Here is a 14,759-nt window from a genome sequence, read left to right on the forward strand (position 1 = left end):
GCTATCAGCGGGGACCCGTGCGGTGTACGAGAGAATTTAAAAGATTTAATAATTTTATTTATTATTAATTAATATTAAATCATAATCAAAATTTATTGTTAATTAATTAAAAGTATTCAAAGTTATTGTTAGTATCTAAAATTTTAATAATTTTATTTTTTATTTAATGCTGATTTACAGAAAAATAATTATTAATAATTTAATATGAATAAATATTTTTTAATAAATTTAGTTTTATTAATAATTTGTAATAATTATTATTTTTAAATGAAATTTTGATTAACTTTAAATAAATAAAATTAATTATAAAAATTAATATTTTTATTAATTTCACTAATAATTAACAATTATATAAGAATGACAACGGGGTGGGTTTAGGGCGGGGCACCCCATCCCTATCCCTCCCATAGTCAAGACACTCTACCCCATCCCCACCCCGTCCCCAATGTCAAGTGGATTTAGAGCAATTCAATCACTCCTTGTTGGGTGAATTCAAGGGCAAGGCATCCCACTCCTCATCAAAGGATGAAGAATCCTCAAATTTCCATGCCTTATTTACAATTGGGGATGGGGATGATGACAAATTTTGTTACTATAACAAGATTTTATAGTGACAAATGTAATTGTCACTATAGGCCTAAAATTAATAACAAATTTTGAAATTAGTCACTATATGTTAAGATTTATAATGACGGTCATATATGTTGTTTATTACTATAGTTAGACTTTATAGTGATGGATGCAACTCTCACTATAGGCCTAATGTAAATGACGGAAATTGAAATCCATCACTATAGGCTATAGTGACGTCACTACAAGTGACGGATGATATTTCATCATTTGTTCATTAGTCTATAGTGACGGATTTGATCTGTCACTATAACCCTTTTTTCTATCTGTCCAATTCCATTATTAATTAGGACATAAGATTGACTCATAACCAAATTAATTATTAATTGTGACAATCGGATCTGACATGACCCAATTATACTTGACACCTATAATTACCAATGATAATAACAATTTAGAAACTTCATAATATAACCTTAACAAAGCTGAAATTAAAAATGCTAAAATGTTTATATGTTGATAAAATATATTTTTTTAATGATAATGAACTTATGTATTATTTAAAAAGTTTATTATTTTAGACATTAAAACAAAACAACAATTATACAAAAGAGATCTATCTTTATATTATTGACTATATAATTGGTTCTGGTCTTAATCAATTCAAAACAGAATAAACCAGCTTCAACCTATTACTAATTGGGAGAAAACCATGTACATAACCAAGCCAACATAGTTGGTTCGGTAAGTTCAATTTTGTCGGGTAAACTAAACCCGTTAACAGCCCTATCTACTAAACAATATTATTTTTCAATGCATAGTTTTTATGTATCGCTAGAAACATCAAGAAAATGCATATGCACTAATGACATGGGTTATGCATAACCCATTTTACCAATCGGCGAAGAAAGCAACGAAAATTGGTTCCAGATTTGCCCATTTCAACCTACTCACATTGAACACGATCATTGTGCTCTTCACGGTTGCAAACAATTCCACCCGTATTATCGCTAGAAACATCAAGAAAATGCATATGCACTAATGACATGGGTTATGCATAATCCATTTTACCAATCGGCGAAGAAAGCAACGAAAATTGGTTCCAGATTTGCCCATTTCAACCTACCCACATTGAACACGATCATTGTGCTCTTCACGGTTGCAAACAATTCCACCCGTTATATCATCTGTCTCTTGGATGGTTGTGCCTTACCTGTCCATTAGACAATACTGATATACCATGTTTGATACAATTTATGGCTAGATCCGTTCATTCATAGTTGATTGATCAGCTCAAATGACCAACAAACATGTTAGAACCAGTTATGAACCTGATCTAGCTTGGTTTTGACATGTTAATTTTATTAATAGTTAATTATTTTATTATTTATAATAGTTGATTATAAATTAGTAAAAAATATTAACACAAAAAATATAATTTTAAATTTCATTTGTGATTAATTATTAATAATACTATAATCATTAAAAAATATCACTAAAAAGATGAAAATAGATTTAGTTGTGGTTTAAAATAAACAATTAATAAAATAAATTAGAATTTCAAATAAAATTACAATTAATAACTACAGTATTTATTAATTTAAAATCCATTTAAAAATAACTACATTAATAAATAATAGGCCCTTATAAAATCAATCAAGAAAATTTAAAGTTAATTAATTATTAAATAACATTAATTTTAAATTTAATTAATTGGATTGGAGTAAGATTGCTTTAGCTCACTTGCGAATGCCACTTTTACTCCAATTTTGCTTTACAAAATTTGTACATTGTACTGGTCCCAATTAAAAACTAATATCTATTAATTTTAAATTACCTTTATTTAAAAACTAAGATTGACTTGATTTCACATTCCAATAACTAGTACACATAAATATTCAGTACCAACTCATCCGACAATCATTGAGGTTAGTCATTCTTCGATTCAAATTGATATTGTACTATACCATTGACCTTGTGGGGGTGTAAGAGATCACTGAGGATGTATCTCCTATGCAGGTATCAAGAGCTATACATGCAAGTGTTGTACATTATATATTTGTAACAAAACAAACTTGATTTGTACTTATCATCGAAGATTTACCATAAATACATACAATTATCAAGTACAGTTGCACCGGCAAATTCTAGTTGTTTTCTTCTTTCATTTTACTTTAAAGAGACAAGTTACACTATTTTCTCCGGAACTAATCAATAACTGTGATACAGACGCCCAGGGCATTGTGTAAATTAAAACTCAAGTTAATCTCACTTCTCAACTGCATTACTGAATGAGATCCTGACTTTCTTTTGCTGGTTTCATTATTTTTATCATAGACAACAAAATGAGATTACAGGATTTCCAGGAACAGGGTTGCTCTTGGATGGAGTCCAGCGTCTTTGAGGGTCATTCCCATCTGTTCGTAACCATAAACTTTTCTCGGAAAACTGGAGATCAATCTATAACTTCCTATCCCCGGTAAATTGAGTGAATCGATGTATCTGTATACTGAGTGTATCTTGTCTGTGCATAAGAAGCTACGTTCTCTTCTTTCCCCATTGGGGAACCGTATCAATATCTGGAGAACCAATTACCAATAAGTAATTATCAGAACCATTGGCAGAGTTAAGTGGAACATCGAGCCCAGAATAATAGTTTTGACAATGTTCTACCTGGGTAGTTTGTGGATCCTTTCCATGAATAGCAATTTCCCTACGTTGAGTTTCTTTGCTAGTCGCTTTGATTTTATTGGGCCGTTCTCGGTTTAGTTTTTCGCTATTTGCCTTGGTCTTTACTTCTACTGGCTTCTGAACCTTTTCTCCTGCAGCTAGTTCTTTAGTTCTCTCTTTCTCCTGGAATTATATATGGTCAATGAAATCTATTAGTCCAATGTGCAATAAAATTTCTAACTAGTTGTTCTTGGCGTACTATATAGACACCTTATCAATCTTAAGTGATGCAAGATATGCTGCATCTTGTTCTTCCCTTAGCTGTCGATCTATCTTTCTCTTTTCCTCTTCCTTTTCTCTTCCAGAACCAAAAGCCAAGCCTTGTTCCTCTATTACTCTTTGCAAAATCTCCACCAACTCAGTTGGGGAAACAGGACCTTCAACCTACATACAAGACAAGGAAACAAGAGAAAATTACTCAAGCGTTCCAAACTCATCATCATTATATTAATTCATTTTGCTAGATACTATATATCAGGAAATCCTATTAAAATATGCAGGATTTCTAGTTAAGCAAAGGCAACCCCAACCCACCTGTCGCAGGACTGCTATACTATTACCAGAAGGAGCAACTATTGCACAGAATGGAAAAATTTCTGCTTGCAAAGCATCGACCATCGGTAATCCCTCTCCCTTACTTGCAAATGCACCCCAAGAAGCAAAGTTTGCATCAAGGAATTGTATCACCAATTCGCAACATAGGGTATTGGTGCAGAAAGGAGCTGTGAAGGGGTGATCTGGAGAGTGGAGATAGATGAAAACGAACTCGTGTTCATCCTCTGCCATCTTCAGAACATTGGCAAAACTGCAGGCAAAGAAGAAAGGATGTGAGAAACCATACTGCTGTTCAAAGCTAGCAAGGAAGGCACACTCCTCGGGAACATCCAGAGGCGGCTCTTGGGGATGCTGCCACTGAAAAGTTGCTCTTTGTTGTTGATCTCTTCTTCCTGCTGCAACTGTGGGAGTTACTCTATGACCAATGGTTCGGGAAACCCCCTCTATGATACTCCGCGGGAGGTTCACCATTCGTCCGACAATCCCATTGAAAAATGCATCCCCTGATGCTCTCCCAGTTTCTCTTGTAATCAACGACATTGCTAGCTAGCTCGGCTGAAGAACTCTCTATCTTTGTTTTTGCTTTTAGTATGGTGGAGCAGAACAAATTGTGAACTCTAAATTCTTCTGTGCTATCCTGTTAGAAAAAAATGGAGCAAATTTATTCATACATTACAGTGCAATGCACGAGACTCCTACGTACAGGGTTAGGGGTAACTGGTAAGGCCCGTAAGGGAGTACGCAGCCTACAACTGTTTTCAAGATTTGAACCTCAACCGAGCAATCCAATGGTTGTGCCAAACCCCACTCTCAAATTTATTCATATATTCTGTGCCTAAGGATTCGACAATGATACCAGAAACACATCATACGGGAAAACCAAAGTTTGATTTCAAAAACTACAATTTTACATAAAAAACAATAATAATGTTTTTGATTTTTCAACTAGATCTGTTTTTGTTTTGAAAGATAAAAATAAGTCGGCGTTGTTGAATACTTGTTTTTTAAACCATGGATGTTTTTTAAACCCCCTACGCTCAGTTTGGAAGGATTACAATACAAATATGTAGAATATAAAACTTTGCATTTAATTTGTATTATTTTATATGCATTTGCACTCTACATATTTGTATTTGTACTCCTTCCAAACTGAGCCTTAATTACATTTTGTCCTCTTGAATGTGTGAAATTGTGAATCAACTAAAAAATTGGACAAACCGACCAGATGAACCAACCTTGGAACTGAATTTATCTTAAAATAAACCCCGAAATATTTTTAAAGATGTAAAGATTTGAATCTAAGCACTCATGATTACAACAGCCATGGTCTCACTTGATAGTTACTTAAGTGATTTAATCAGTTTTTTTTTTTAATATTTGAATGTATGTAATACATAATATTAAAAGGTAATATTTACAAAATTTAAACTATAATGACAAATTTTGAAACATATATTAATATATTATAATAATCTACATATTAAATTACTCAATTTAATCAATAAAAATAATATAAATTTTAAATTATATATTATTATTATTAAAAATCAAGCTTTTAAAGGATATGCTTCCTTTTTTTTTAAAGAAAATAAAAAAGAATAGATTCGATAAACTTTGAAACCGACCCTGGAACTATCAAAGCCAGAACTAACCCTGGAACAGTTCCAAAAACTTGGAACTGACCCTCACCCCTAATAAATACGAAAAGATTTTTTTTCTGATATTAATCACAGCTCGACACTATAGGAGTTGTCACTCTTTTCAAATGAACAATATAACATCATATCAACAACCTTAATAAATAATCACACAATTCTCTTTTTATTAACCGACTACCGCTAGGACAATTCATCAAACACACAACTGGACTACCCCTTAGTTGGCCATAAATTCGATAAGCTCTTATGATAGCTGCTGAATCCAGGACTTCTTTTGTCTTTTACTGGATAAAAAGGATTAATAATAAAGCATTTGATAGCATGGTTATCAACGATTGACTTCATTTTGTCGTTAACAATCGAGTTTAAAACTTACTTAATAACTTATTCACTAAACGATAAAGCAATAAGTCATTCAGTTCCACCACTCCAAATATTATTATCCAACCTTAGATTATGCCGCCCTTTATTATAATTTTCGTATTAGATTATTTTAAAGACATCATATGATAAAAGCCAACGCAATCGTTATGGTGATATTCTTTTTTATATTGAGATTTTTTTATTATTTCAAAAATTTTGAGATATTTTAATTAAATAAAATTTTCATTAGTATAGATTTTGAGAACCCCCAACTAGCTTCATATTGTAAGACTCGCAAAAAGATGCAGAAACTGTGCCTTATTTCATATTGGACCGAAAAATTTACCACGTAGAAATGCAGAAACTTGAAAAAAAAATGCAATTAGAATATACTTTAGGGATGGGAATGAGGCTTGCCAAAAGAAATCATCCTTATAACTGGACCCTGTTTATTCCCTATTGGTGCGGGTCTTCTTCAGAGCCTGTGCTTTATTTCCAATGACACTTCGGACCATTACTTTCTTTTCTTTTTCTTTTGGGTGGGTCGGCGGGTTGCTTTTTTATTTAGACCTTTGGATTCCCTTCAACTTCGATTTATTAAAGAGATGCCAAAAGGAATTAGTCCGCTTTAGCTTTAATGAACTGTCAGGCGATTGATCGTCAAAGTGGGATATGCATATAAAAATCCAGTAAAGATAGACTACAATATATAGAGAATCCGATTCCCCTTCATGCTTTCACACATTTTCAAGAATAGCATTCAACTACAAAGAATATATACGGTTAGGTTCACGGAATTAGGGTGGCTTCCTCTTCAAGTGGGTAAGGATGCAACTTGGGCCATGTTGCAATATGAAATTAGTTAGAGCGAACCTGGCCTTGCGCAACCAAAACCCAACTGAAAACCCAACATCTCTTCACATTTGCTAATTTGCATACGTTAATATTAAATATCTGTATTCATGTATATAGATGTCCTAAATTTTACATGATACTTTTAGAAAATAATAATAATTTTAATATCCTTATCAAAATCAAAACCCCTTTAAAAAGGATAAGTAATTACAGCATGGTGTGTTGGTGAATTTAAATTTCATGTTTTATTTCAATTGTTAATAAAAATATTTTTTTTTATTTTTCATATTTATTGTTGTTTAATTTGATAAACACTTAATATTAGAGATGTGCATAATTTTTTTTGACAAATCTCTGTATTTTCTATCATTTCCATTTCTATCTATTTTTGACTTTTTATTATATAATTCTGACATTATGCGTTGACAGTTGACCTATTTGACTTGAAAGAAAACCAATCTCTTTTTTTTTTTTTTGAAAATTTTACATTTTCTATTTTGTTTCCATGATTAATTGTAAAATCAGTTCTTGTTTATCACACTTATATTTGTTAAATATGGAAAATTTGTAGTATTTGAGATATGTTAAGTTTTCCTATAAATTTTTTTTATATTTTTGTTTTTGTAATTCTATCTATTATTTACTTTTATTATTTAATTATAGCATCATTAGTTGATCCATTTTACCCAAAATATTGGATCATTAATATGTAAGTTGGGCAAATTGGGTCAAGTTTGTGCTCAATGTAAGCCCAATCTACGTTGAAATTTGATACACCTAAGTTGGGTTAGAGCTTGGATTAGTCGATCATCTTTATGCTAAAATTTGACATAAATGTATGTCTATACATACACATTTATGGAAGTATGTGCCTTTATATGTATGTATGTATCCCCTCCGCCCCGAGCTCGTGGTACCACTGTTCTTTTCCTCCCCCTCCATCGGGTAAAGGCTCCAAGAAAACATGGGTTTATGTGGTAGTTGGAGTTGCAGCCACTTTATTTGTGCTTATTGCTGTCTTGGCCGTTGTTCATTATGTTGTCTTACGAATAAGAAGTCGGAGGCGCCCAATTAATTCTGTTACTGTCATCAATTCATTCGAGAAACCCCTCAAAAGTACAATTAATGGGGACTTGGCTGCCATCAAGAAGATGAACAGGGACGTCTCGAAGGAAATAAGTTTACTCAACAAGATCAATCATTTCAATCTTATCAGGCTCTAGGGTGTTTGTTTTAGTGAGGGGAATTGGTATCTTGTGTACGAGTATGCCATGAACGGACCTCTGTGTGACTGGATCTATAGCAACCAAAGTGGACGAAAGGTTTTGAGCTGGACACAGAGGGTTCGAATTGCTTTGGATGTGGCAACGGGGCATAGCTACCTCCACAGTTTTACCAGTCCTTCCCATGTTCACAAGGATATAAGGAGCAGCAATATTCTTCTTGGTAGCGATTTCAGAGCCAAGATTGCTAATTCTGATCTAGCAAGGTCGACTCAAGGGGAGGAAGGTGAATTTGCTTTGACAAGGCACATCGTTGGAACAAAAGGTGGTGGAGGAGCCTTAAACCATCCCTCTGAATCGGTTTTGAAAATAAAAAATAAAAAAAAAGTGCCGATATTACCCGATACACACTACCGGTGTATCAATATTTTGAACCTTGAGTGGTACTGCATGTCTGGGGGTAGGGGAACACCACCATTTTCACCGTCTTCCAGCAGCAAAACACAGTTCACCAGATAAAAGGGATCAGGCATCATCACCGGAATTGCTCATCAGTTGAGTTTAATTTTGAAACTTGAGGAATAGTAAAGGGCAATTTTGATATTTCATTTCTTTCTATTAATATTTGATGATGATGCCAATTTTTAGAAATAGTAAGAGTACTTTAAGATAATATGTAAATAATAAGGATACTTCACAACCAGTAGGAATAACTTAAGAAATTTACCCTTAAATAAAATGAAAATGTAAAATAGGATTTAAGTAGTTGACAAGGCTTAGATGATGGTCAAGATTATGCTGGCTTAAAAAATCATGATTATGTGTTAAACCTAATTCAAATTTCGAACTTCTAATTTTTTATTATTTCACACAATAAATGAAGAATTTAGATTTTGTCCTGAGACGGGCCTCACAACTCTTGCAACCCTGCATTGGAACATCTCCTTCATGATATGACAACTCAGAAAACATATTCCCAATTTAATTTGTTTTACATAATTCGTGATATGACGTGTCTAACGACAGGAAATCAATAAATCAATACTTCGAAGTTTGAACCATGTTTTTAGCCTAAATTTTTTCTGGATGAAGAGGGGAATTTGAAGACTCCTTTTGAGCTCAAAACTGCTTTGCCACACGAAAACCATGAACTCCTTTCGAGCTCGTTTAGGAAAACTTACAAACCAATCCAAATTGAAGACCTGTAACCTCTAAATATAATACAACATTTGCATCCTGTCAAAAATCACCTGCAGGATGCATTCATTTCTAACATGAGATAATACTCTTTTTTTTGCATCTTTGTTCAATTATTTACTTGTAGTGAACACAAACTCTCGTACCAATGGCATCAAAGTTGGTTAAACATAGTTACATAGGATAAATCGTGCATGGCATGATACATTTGCATATCGATAGGCAGAGGATCTAGGAAATTTCCTGTTTGCTGCAGTGCCCACGTTTAGAAAAAACCCATGCAAATATGCAGATAGAGAGATAGCAAGTGCGCATACACACTCACATATATATATATATATATAGAGAGAGAGAGAGAGAGAGTCCCACAATGTTAAAACATGAAGCAGAGTTGTATTACCAAGACGGCAATAATTGTACAAATGACGGGCTAGGGCAAGTCCGGGCAGACTCGCTTACTTTTCAAACTACCCACATCGCCTGAAAAGGCCATGTCAAGCTAGAGACATTCATTTCTACAAGCTTGGTCGTGGAAGTGGCCTTGCCACCACTTGTAAAGACATACCCGGGCCAGGCCTCCAAAGTTCTTTTATTATGCCAGCCCCATTGTAACATCCCAAAACATAGAAATTCCATTTCCATTGAGATTTTCTAGGTCCAGATTCACCTGTGCGAAACATGAAGGAAAGTGGGAAGAACTAATTCTCAACCATGTGTGATAGGGGCCTGGGATTTGGTGGGATACATGAGTTATCATGGCTACTTGGAGATCTGAGGAGAGGGTTCCATCGGTCAAATACTATCCGGCCTCCACGACCAATTCTTCCATGAAAACGATATCGCAGTTTAGATGTCTCATTATCAACTGGAGGAGTTGGTGGTGCAATGCCTGAAGCAGCCACTTTTCCTGGATCTAGAGGTCTCGTGAACAAGAAAACTGGCTCAAGAGGATCCTGCATTAATCCCACACTAGGTTGCATTAGCAGTTACTTTCCATGCAATGGGAAAATAAAGAAAATATAAACTGGAATACGATATTCATGAAAAATGCTTAGAAGGCCACATCAAACGGTACTCCGAATAAATTGTAGTGTAGGGACAAGTTGCATATAATCTTCTGGTGAACTGTTTCTATCGAGTAAAGGTTTCCATCCCAACTAAGAATTTTGCAGATCCTGTCTTGCACTGCCACTGCCAATCCCAGATAAAAGAAGGTCCCAGCTCAATTCAATAAAGCTCTAATTCCAACTATTTTTGGATAAGCTACAAGAATCCTGTCACACCATATCACTCAAGGGCCATATTTTGCACCACCACCAAGTCCAGATAAAGTTGAAAAAGAAACTTGTACAAAACTCTTGTACATGAATCCCATTTGTTTCAAGCTAGTGGACTACACAGAGAATGGAGAAGGATTTGAGAAGTCAGACTCAAAATAGTTGGACTAGGGCTTGGTCACCTTGGTATGTTTTCTTATCATGGCGCTCAAAACAATTGAGAGGGAAACATGTACTTACAGTTTGGTTTACCACTCCTTGCTACTAACCAAAAGTTGCAAGGAAATAGGATAATATAAAAATAAATAAATATAACTTGATCTTGCAGAAAAAATATATTTGTATACCCTCCTATGGAACCATCCATGAGGCAGATGCCGCCGTCTCAACTCTCGTTTCATCCGCCCTGTTGGGATCAACATTGTCTTCGGGTCCATGAAGGACAGATTTCCTACAGCAGCTGGTCGAATACTAGGGCGACTATTTTCCATGTCATCAGAGTCAATAAAATCATCCTCACTTGATCCAATTCTAGAAGAGATGGGTGGGAAGCCTGGGATTGCCAATCCATCTTCAATGAGTTGTGTCTCATGCTGAAAAGCCATGACAATTTGCCAATTAATTGCTCAGTAAAGATCACTATCAGCCGCAACAGATTCTCTAATATAACATGATCACTGTAATTTAAGAAGCTGTGGATTAGTATTTATATTAATTGTGTGTACTGTTTATTTTAATTTACATTTGGAGAAATATATATTTTTTCTTTACAATACACTCTCTCTACAACTCTTTCTTTATCACCTGTTTCTGCACACCATATACAGCATAATCTGTACATCTGTGTTGCAGCTGTGATCTTTCCTCCAACATTCCTTCAATTCAAAAACTCCAAGTACGTCAGTCCTGGTCTGCTCTCAGAGCATTCGGTGATGGTATGATCCATCACAATAACTGTTATGATTGGTGTAAAGTGATATTATACTTTTTATTGGCACAGATTGTGAGGGATTATGAAGCTGTTTGTGAAGAATACTTGATCACAGTCTCTGGACTCAGGTGATTGAAGTTGCTGTTTGGTGAAGTGAAATGAGAATTATAGGTGAGCAGATCTGGTTGACGGTCTATAAGACCTTTTCTGTGAAGTATAATCTGTGACTTGTGAAGTGAAGCAAGAAAAAGTGGTGAACAGACGGGTGATGATTATTTTAAACTAGAATTTGGTGAAAGAGAACAGAATCCAAGTCTTCTACATCGTGCTGTTTATTGATTTCATGTCATTTTAGATGACTTCCATAAAATTGAATGGAAGTAATTTTGTTGTTTGGACAGAGTCTTTAAGATTGACCAGTGCACCTCACCAAGAGGCACAATATGACTTTCTGAAGACTGCAGATTCCAGTCAATCATCAAATCAAATGTTTGACCAGTGCACCTCACTGTTTGGTTAAGGCATGTGTGAGTGATGGTAAATTTTGGTTGAGGTAGAAAACTGTCTAGCTGTGTCTTCTTTCTTCAAATAATTTAGGGAGTTCAATTAATAGATTTTAGAGCAAAATACGAGTACAGAATGATCAATGGTAGTTTAGGAAAGTATATATTATCTTTATCTGTTGATATATTTTCTGGTTGTTGCAATAAAATTTTAAGTTTTCTTTACTATTCTCCATAGCTGATTTCTATAAATTCACTTTTGATTGACATTCTTCAAACAATTGCTGGAAAGTGCCTTCTATTAAACTTTAGTGAATTTTCTTGTGGTTTTACTATTATTAGAAGGTATACTGCCAACTTTATAAAACTTTTGGAAGATACTGGGTGGTCTCATCTAACCTGAAAATCCTCATCCAAGCATGAACGATAAGGGACTAAGGGTTTTCTCAAGAAGAGGATAAATTCTATGAACCTGGTCCCTTGTTATCAGTTTATCACAAGAGCTCCAGGGAAGACAGTGATTGCTAGAACTGAACACTTCTTTTGGTCTCCAATTTTACCAGAGATGCTTGATTTATTTTGGCAAATTTTATACTGGCTGGCTTGATAATGTATTTCCAACCAAGATATAAGTTGTAAATGTTGCATGTCTCCTACAAATGATCATTTCATCCTTGTAACAGCAATATTAAAACACAATACAGTGTTATTGCTAGAGCTGAATACTTCTTTTGGTCTTTGATTTTACCAGAGGTTGCTTGTTTTACTTTTGCAATTTTTTTACTGACTGGCTTGATTTCATATTTCCAACTCCAGATGATTTAAAGGAATTAAATCGTCTGCACATGTCTCATACAAATGATCATTTCATCCATGTAATTGGGATATTACAACACAATGCTAACTCCACTCATTGAAGGAAATTATAATAAAATAAAAAAGCACTATAAAATATTGTTGCAATCAAAACAGAAGAGACTTGAAATCATGTACTTACCTTATATTTCATTTGATTACGTTGAAGGTTAACTTCACATTCCATGACCTCTCTTTTCTTTTCTTCCCTCTGCAACCAATTATTTTGTTAGGAAATAGAATTTGTATCCTTGTAGTTGGTTCAATATCTTTACAAGCTAAAAAAGAACAAAAGAAACTCAGGAGATTTTAAATTTGTCACCAGAAAGATGTTGTACCTTAATCAAAGCCTCCAACACTGTCTTCGCCTGGTCCAAGTTGCGCCTCACCTAAAGATAGTGAACTCAACAAATAAAATGTTTCAACACAAGGACAACATGAACAGTTAAAACAATAATCTAATTTTTATTTAAAATAACATTAGAACATATGTAACATAACATCATAACAGTTCCATTTACCTATTTTCAAGAGAAAACATATACCAGCTCTACAAGAGAGTGGAAATTTGTGGCATATACATAGATTAGGCTAACTGTTGAATTTTGCTTAAATCTATTATTAGTTGTTTAGTTGTTAATATAAATATGATCAAGGGGGCTGACCACTACACCTTTTGGAGTTCTCTTTATTTTCTCAATCTCTCTCTTTTATCCTTTCTGGTTTTACGGCTGAACAGTAGTAAACTAGGAGATGGGGGGGGGGGTACCTAGACATATCAAGCCCAACAAATACTCAACTAAATGTCATAATACTCATGAGAGAGGGAGAGAGAGTATAATTTATGAGAAATTAGAAAATTTCATATTTGCAAGTTCTAATGATAAAACCATAACATTCAAAACATAGAAATGAAGTATCACGGCATGAAGTATCATCATCCATAATTAGATAAGTGTCACCAGATATCAATATATCACTTGCAAAGTGGAAAATCAGAGTATCAGAATTAACGATCCACATAAATTGCATAACATTAACATAAGTGTGTCATCTCATATTCAATTTAATGTGATGCATTGAAGGAATGAGAACCATGGTACCCCCATTTCTAATTCTAACATTTTAGTATAATATTACAATAGACAAATTTGGAGGGTTTTCATTCTTGGTATTGTTTCCCTCACTTTTATTTATAATATATGTATTACAAAAAAATAGCTTAAAAGGTAAGAGCATATACAATGTATGCCTCATGCGCGCCGAGGTAAATAGGCGAGGTGCATTTTGGGGTATGCGCCTCGCCCAGGTCCTAGGTGCACCCCTTTCAAAAGTATGTGCCCCGTACTCCCGACCACACCCCTCGAGGCAAGCACTCTTATCTTCCAAATACAGCTTGAGCCCTCAAGAAAAAGAAAACGAAATAAGAAAAGCTCCGAGAATCCCCTATTTGCTAATGTTGTTCATTCATTCATTTTAATAAAATATCTTCTTAAAAGGCAATGAAAATTATAAAATCATTATTTTTTATGTGAGAAATAAGAATTTCATACCCTAACATAGACTTGTTCGGGCTTGCCTCGAGGGGCGTGGCACAAAGGTGACTCAGAGAATTAATTTGTGGGTTTTACATGCTTGAAAATGCTTTATATGTTTGCTTTACATGTTATGTTTATGTATTTTAATTTTAGATAATAGGTTTTTTAAAACATTTATTTTAAAATTTAAGTTTATATTTTTATTAACATTATGTTTAATATTTTTTTTGCATTTTTTTGGCTTTTTTTTAAATTTTCTGACTTCTCTATTTTTTAGCTTTTTTTTTTGTAATTTTGGAACTTGCTTAAAAAGGCATGTGCCTCGCCTTGCGCCTTGCACTTTTAAAACACTAACCTCTAGACATTTTCTTAACATCTTGCTTGGACGCATGCATCCAAGACTCCAAGTGTATGCCTCCAGTACCTTTAGAAACATTGGTTTGGCATGTAATGCAAGAGAAAAAACTAGAAAGGATGGTATCTTTGTCCTTGCCATTGGCTGGC

At 34.2% G+C, this 14,759-nt stretch overlaps 2 protein-coding genes and 1 pseudogene across 2 annotated transcripts in view; 1 reads left to right on the forward strand and 2 right to left on the reverse strand.

The window, feature by feature from the left end:
* Window positions 1–2,691: 2,691 nt before the first annotated feature.
* LOC148844456 (plant UBX domain-containing protein 10-like) lies at window positions 2,692–4,736 on the reverse strand. The gene is made up of 4 exons (XM_088955090.1): window positions 3,835–4,736; window positions 3,511–3,684; window positions 3,244–3,423; window positions 2,692–3,149 (listed from the first exon to the last, which is right to left on the reverse strand). The coding sequence occupies exons 1-4, from the start codon at window positions 4,393–4,395 to the stop codon at window positions 2,922–2,924; spliced, it is 1,143 nt and encodes a 380-aa protein (XP_088811216.1). The 5' UTR covers window positions 4,396–4,736; the 3' UTR covers window positions 2,692–2,921.
* Window positions 4,737–7,597: 2,861 nt separating this feature from the next.
* LOC148844457 (protein LYK5-like) lies at window positions 7,598–8,532 on the forward strand (annotated as a pseudogene).
* A 990-nt stretch (window positions 8,533–9,522) lies between these two features.
* Window positions 9,523–14,759, reverse strand: part of LOC148844458 (Enhancer of polycomb-like transcription factor protein) — an 80,981-nt gene continuing 75,744 nt past the window's right edge. The window contains exons 10-13 of the mRNA XM_088953979.1: window positions 13,056–13,106; window positions 12,860–12,928; window positions 10,776–11,021; window positions 9,523–10,104 (exon numbers count right to left, since the gene is read on the reverse strand). Of these exons, the coding sequence (XP_088810105.1) occupies window positions 9,850–10,104; window positions 10,776–11,021; window positions 12,860–12,928; window positions 13,056–13,106 (621 nt within the window). The 3' untranslated portion in view covers window positions 9,523–9,849. The remainder of the gene's footprint in view (window positions 10,105–10,775; window positions 11,022–12,859; window positions 12,929–13,055; window positions 13,107–14,759) is intronic.

Source organism: Nelumbo lutea, chromosome 7 (genome assembly GCF_056320005.1).
Source record: "Nelumbo lutea isolate HS-2025 chromosome 7, American lotus-T2T, whole genome shotgun sequence".
NCBI classification, from domain to species: Eukaryota; Viridiplantae; Streptophyta; class Magnoliopsida; order Proteales; family Nelumbonaceae; genus Nelumbo; species Nelumbo lutea.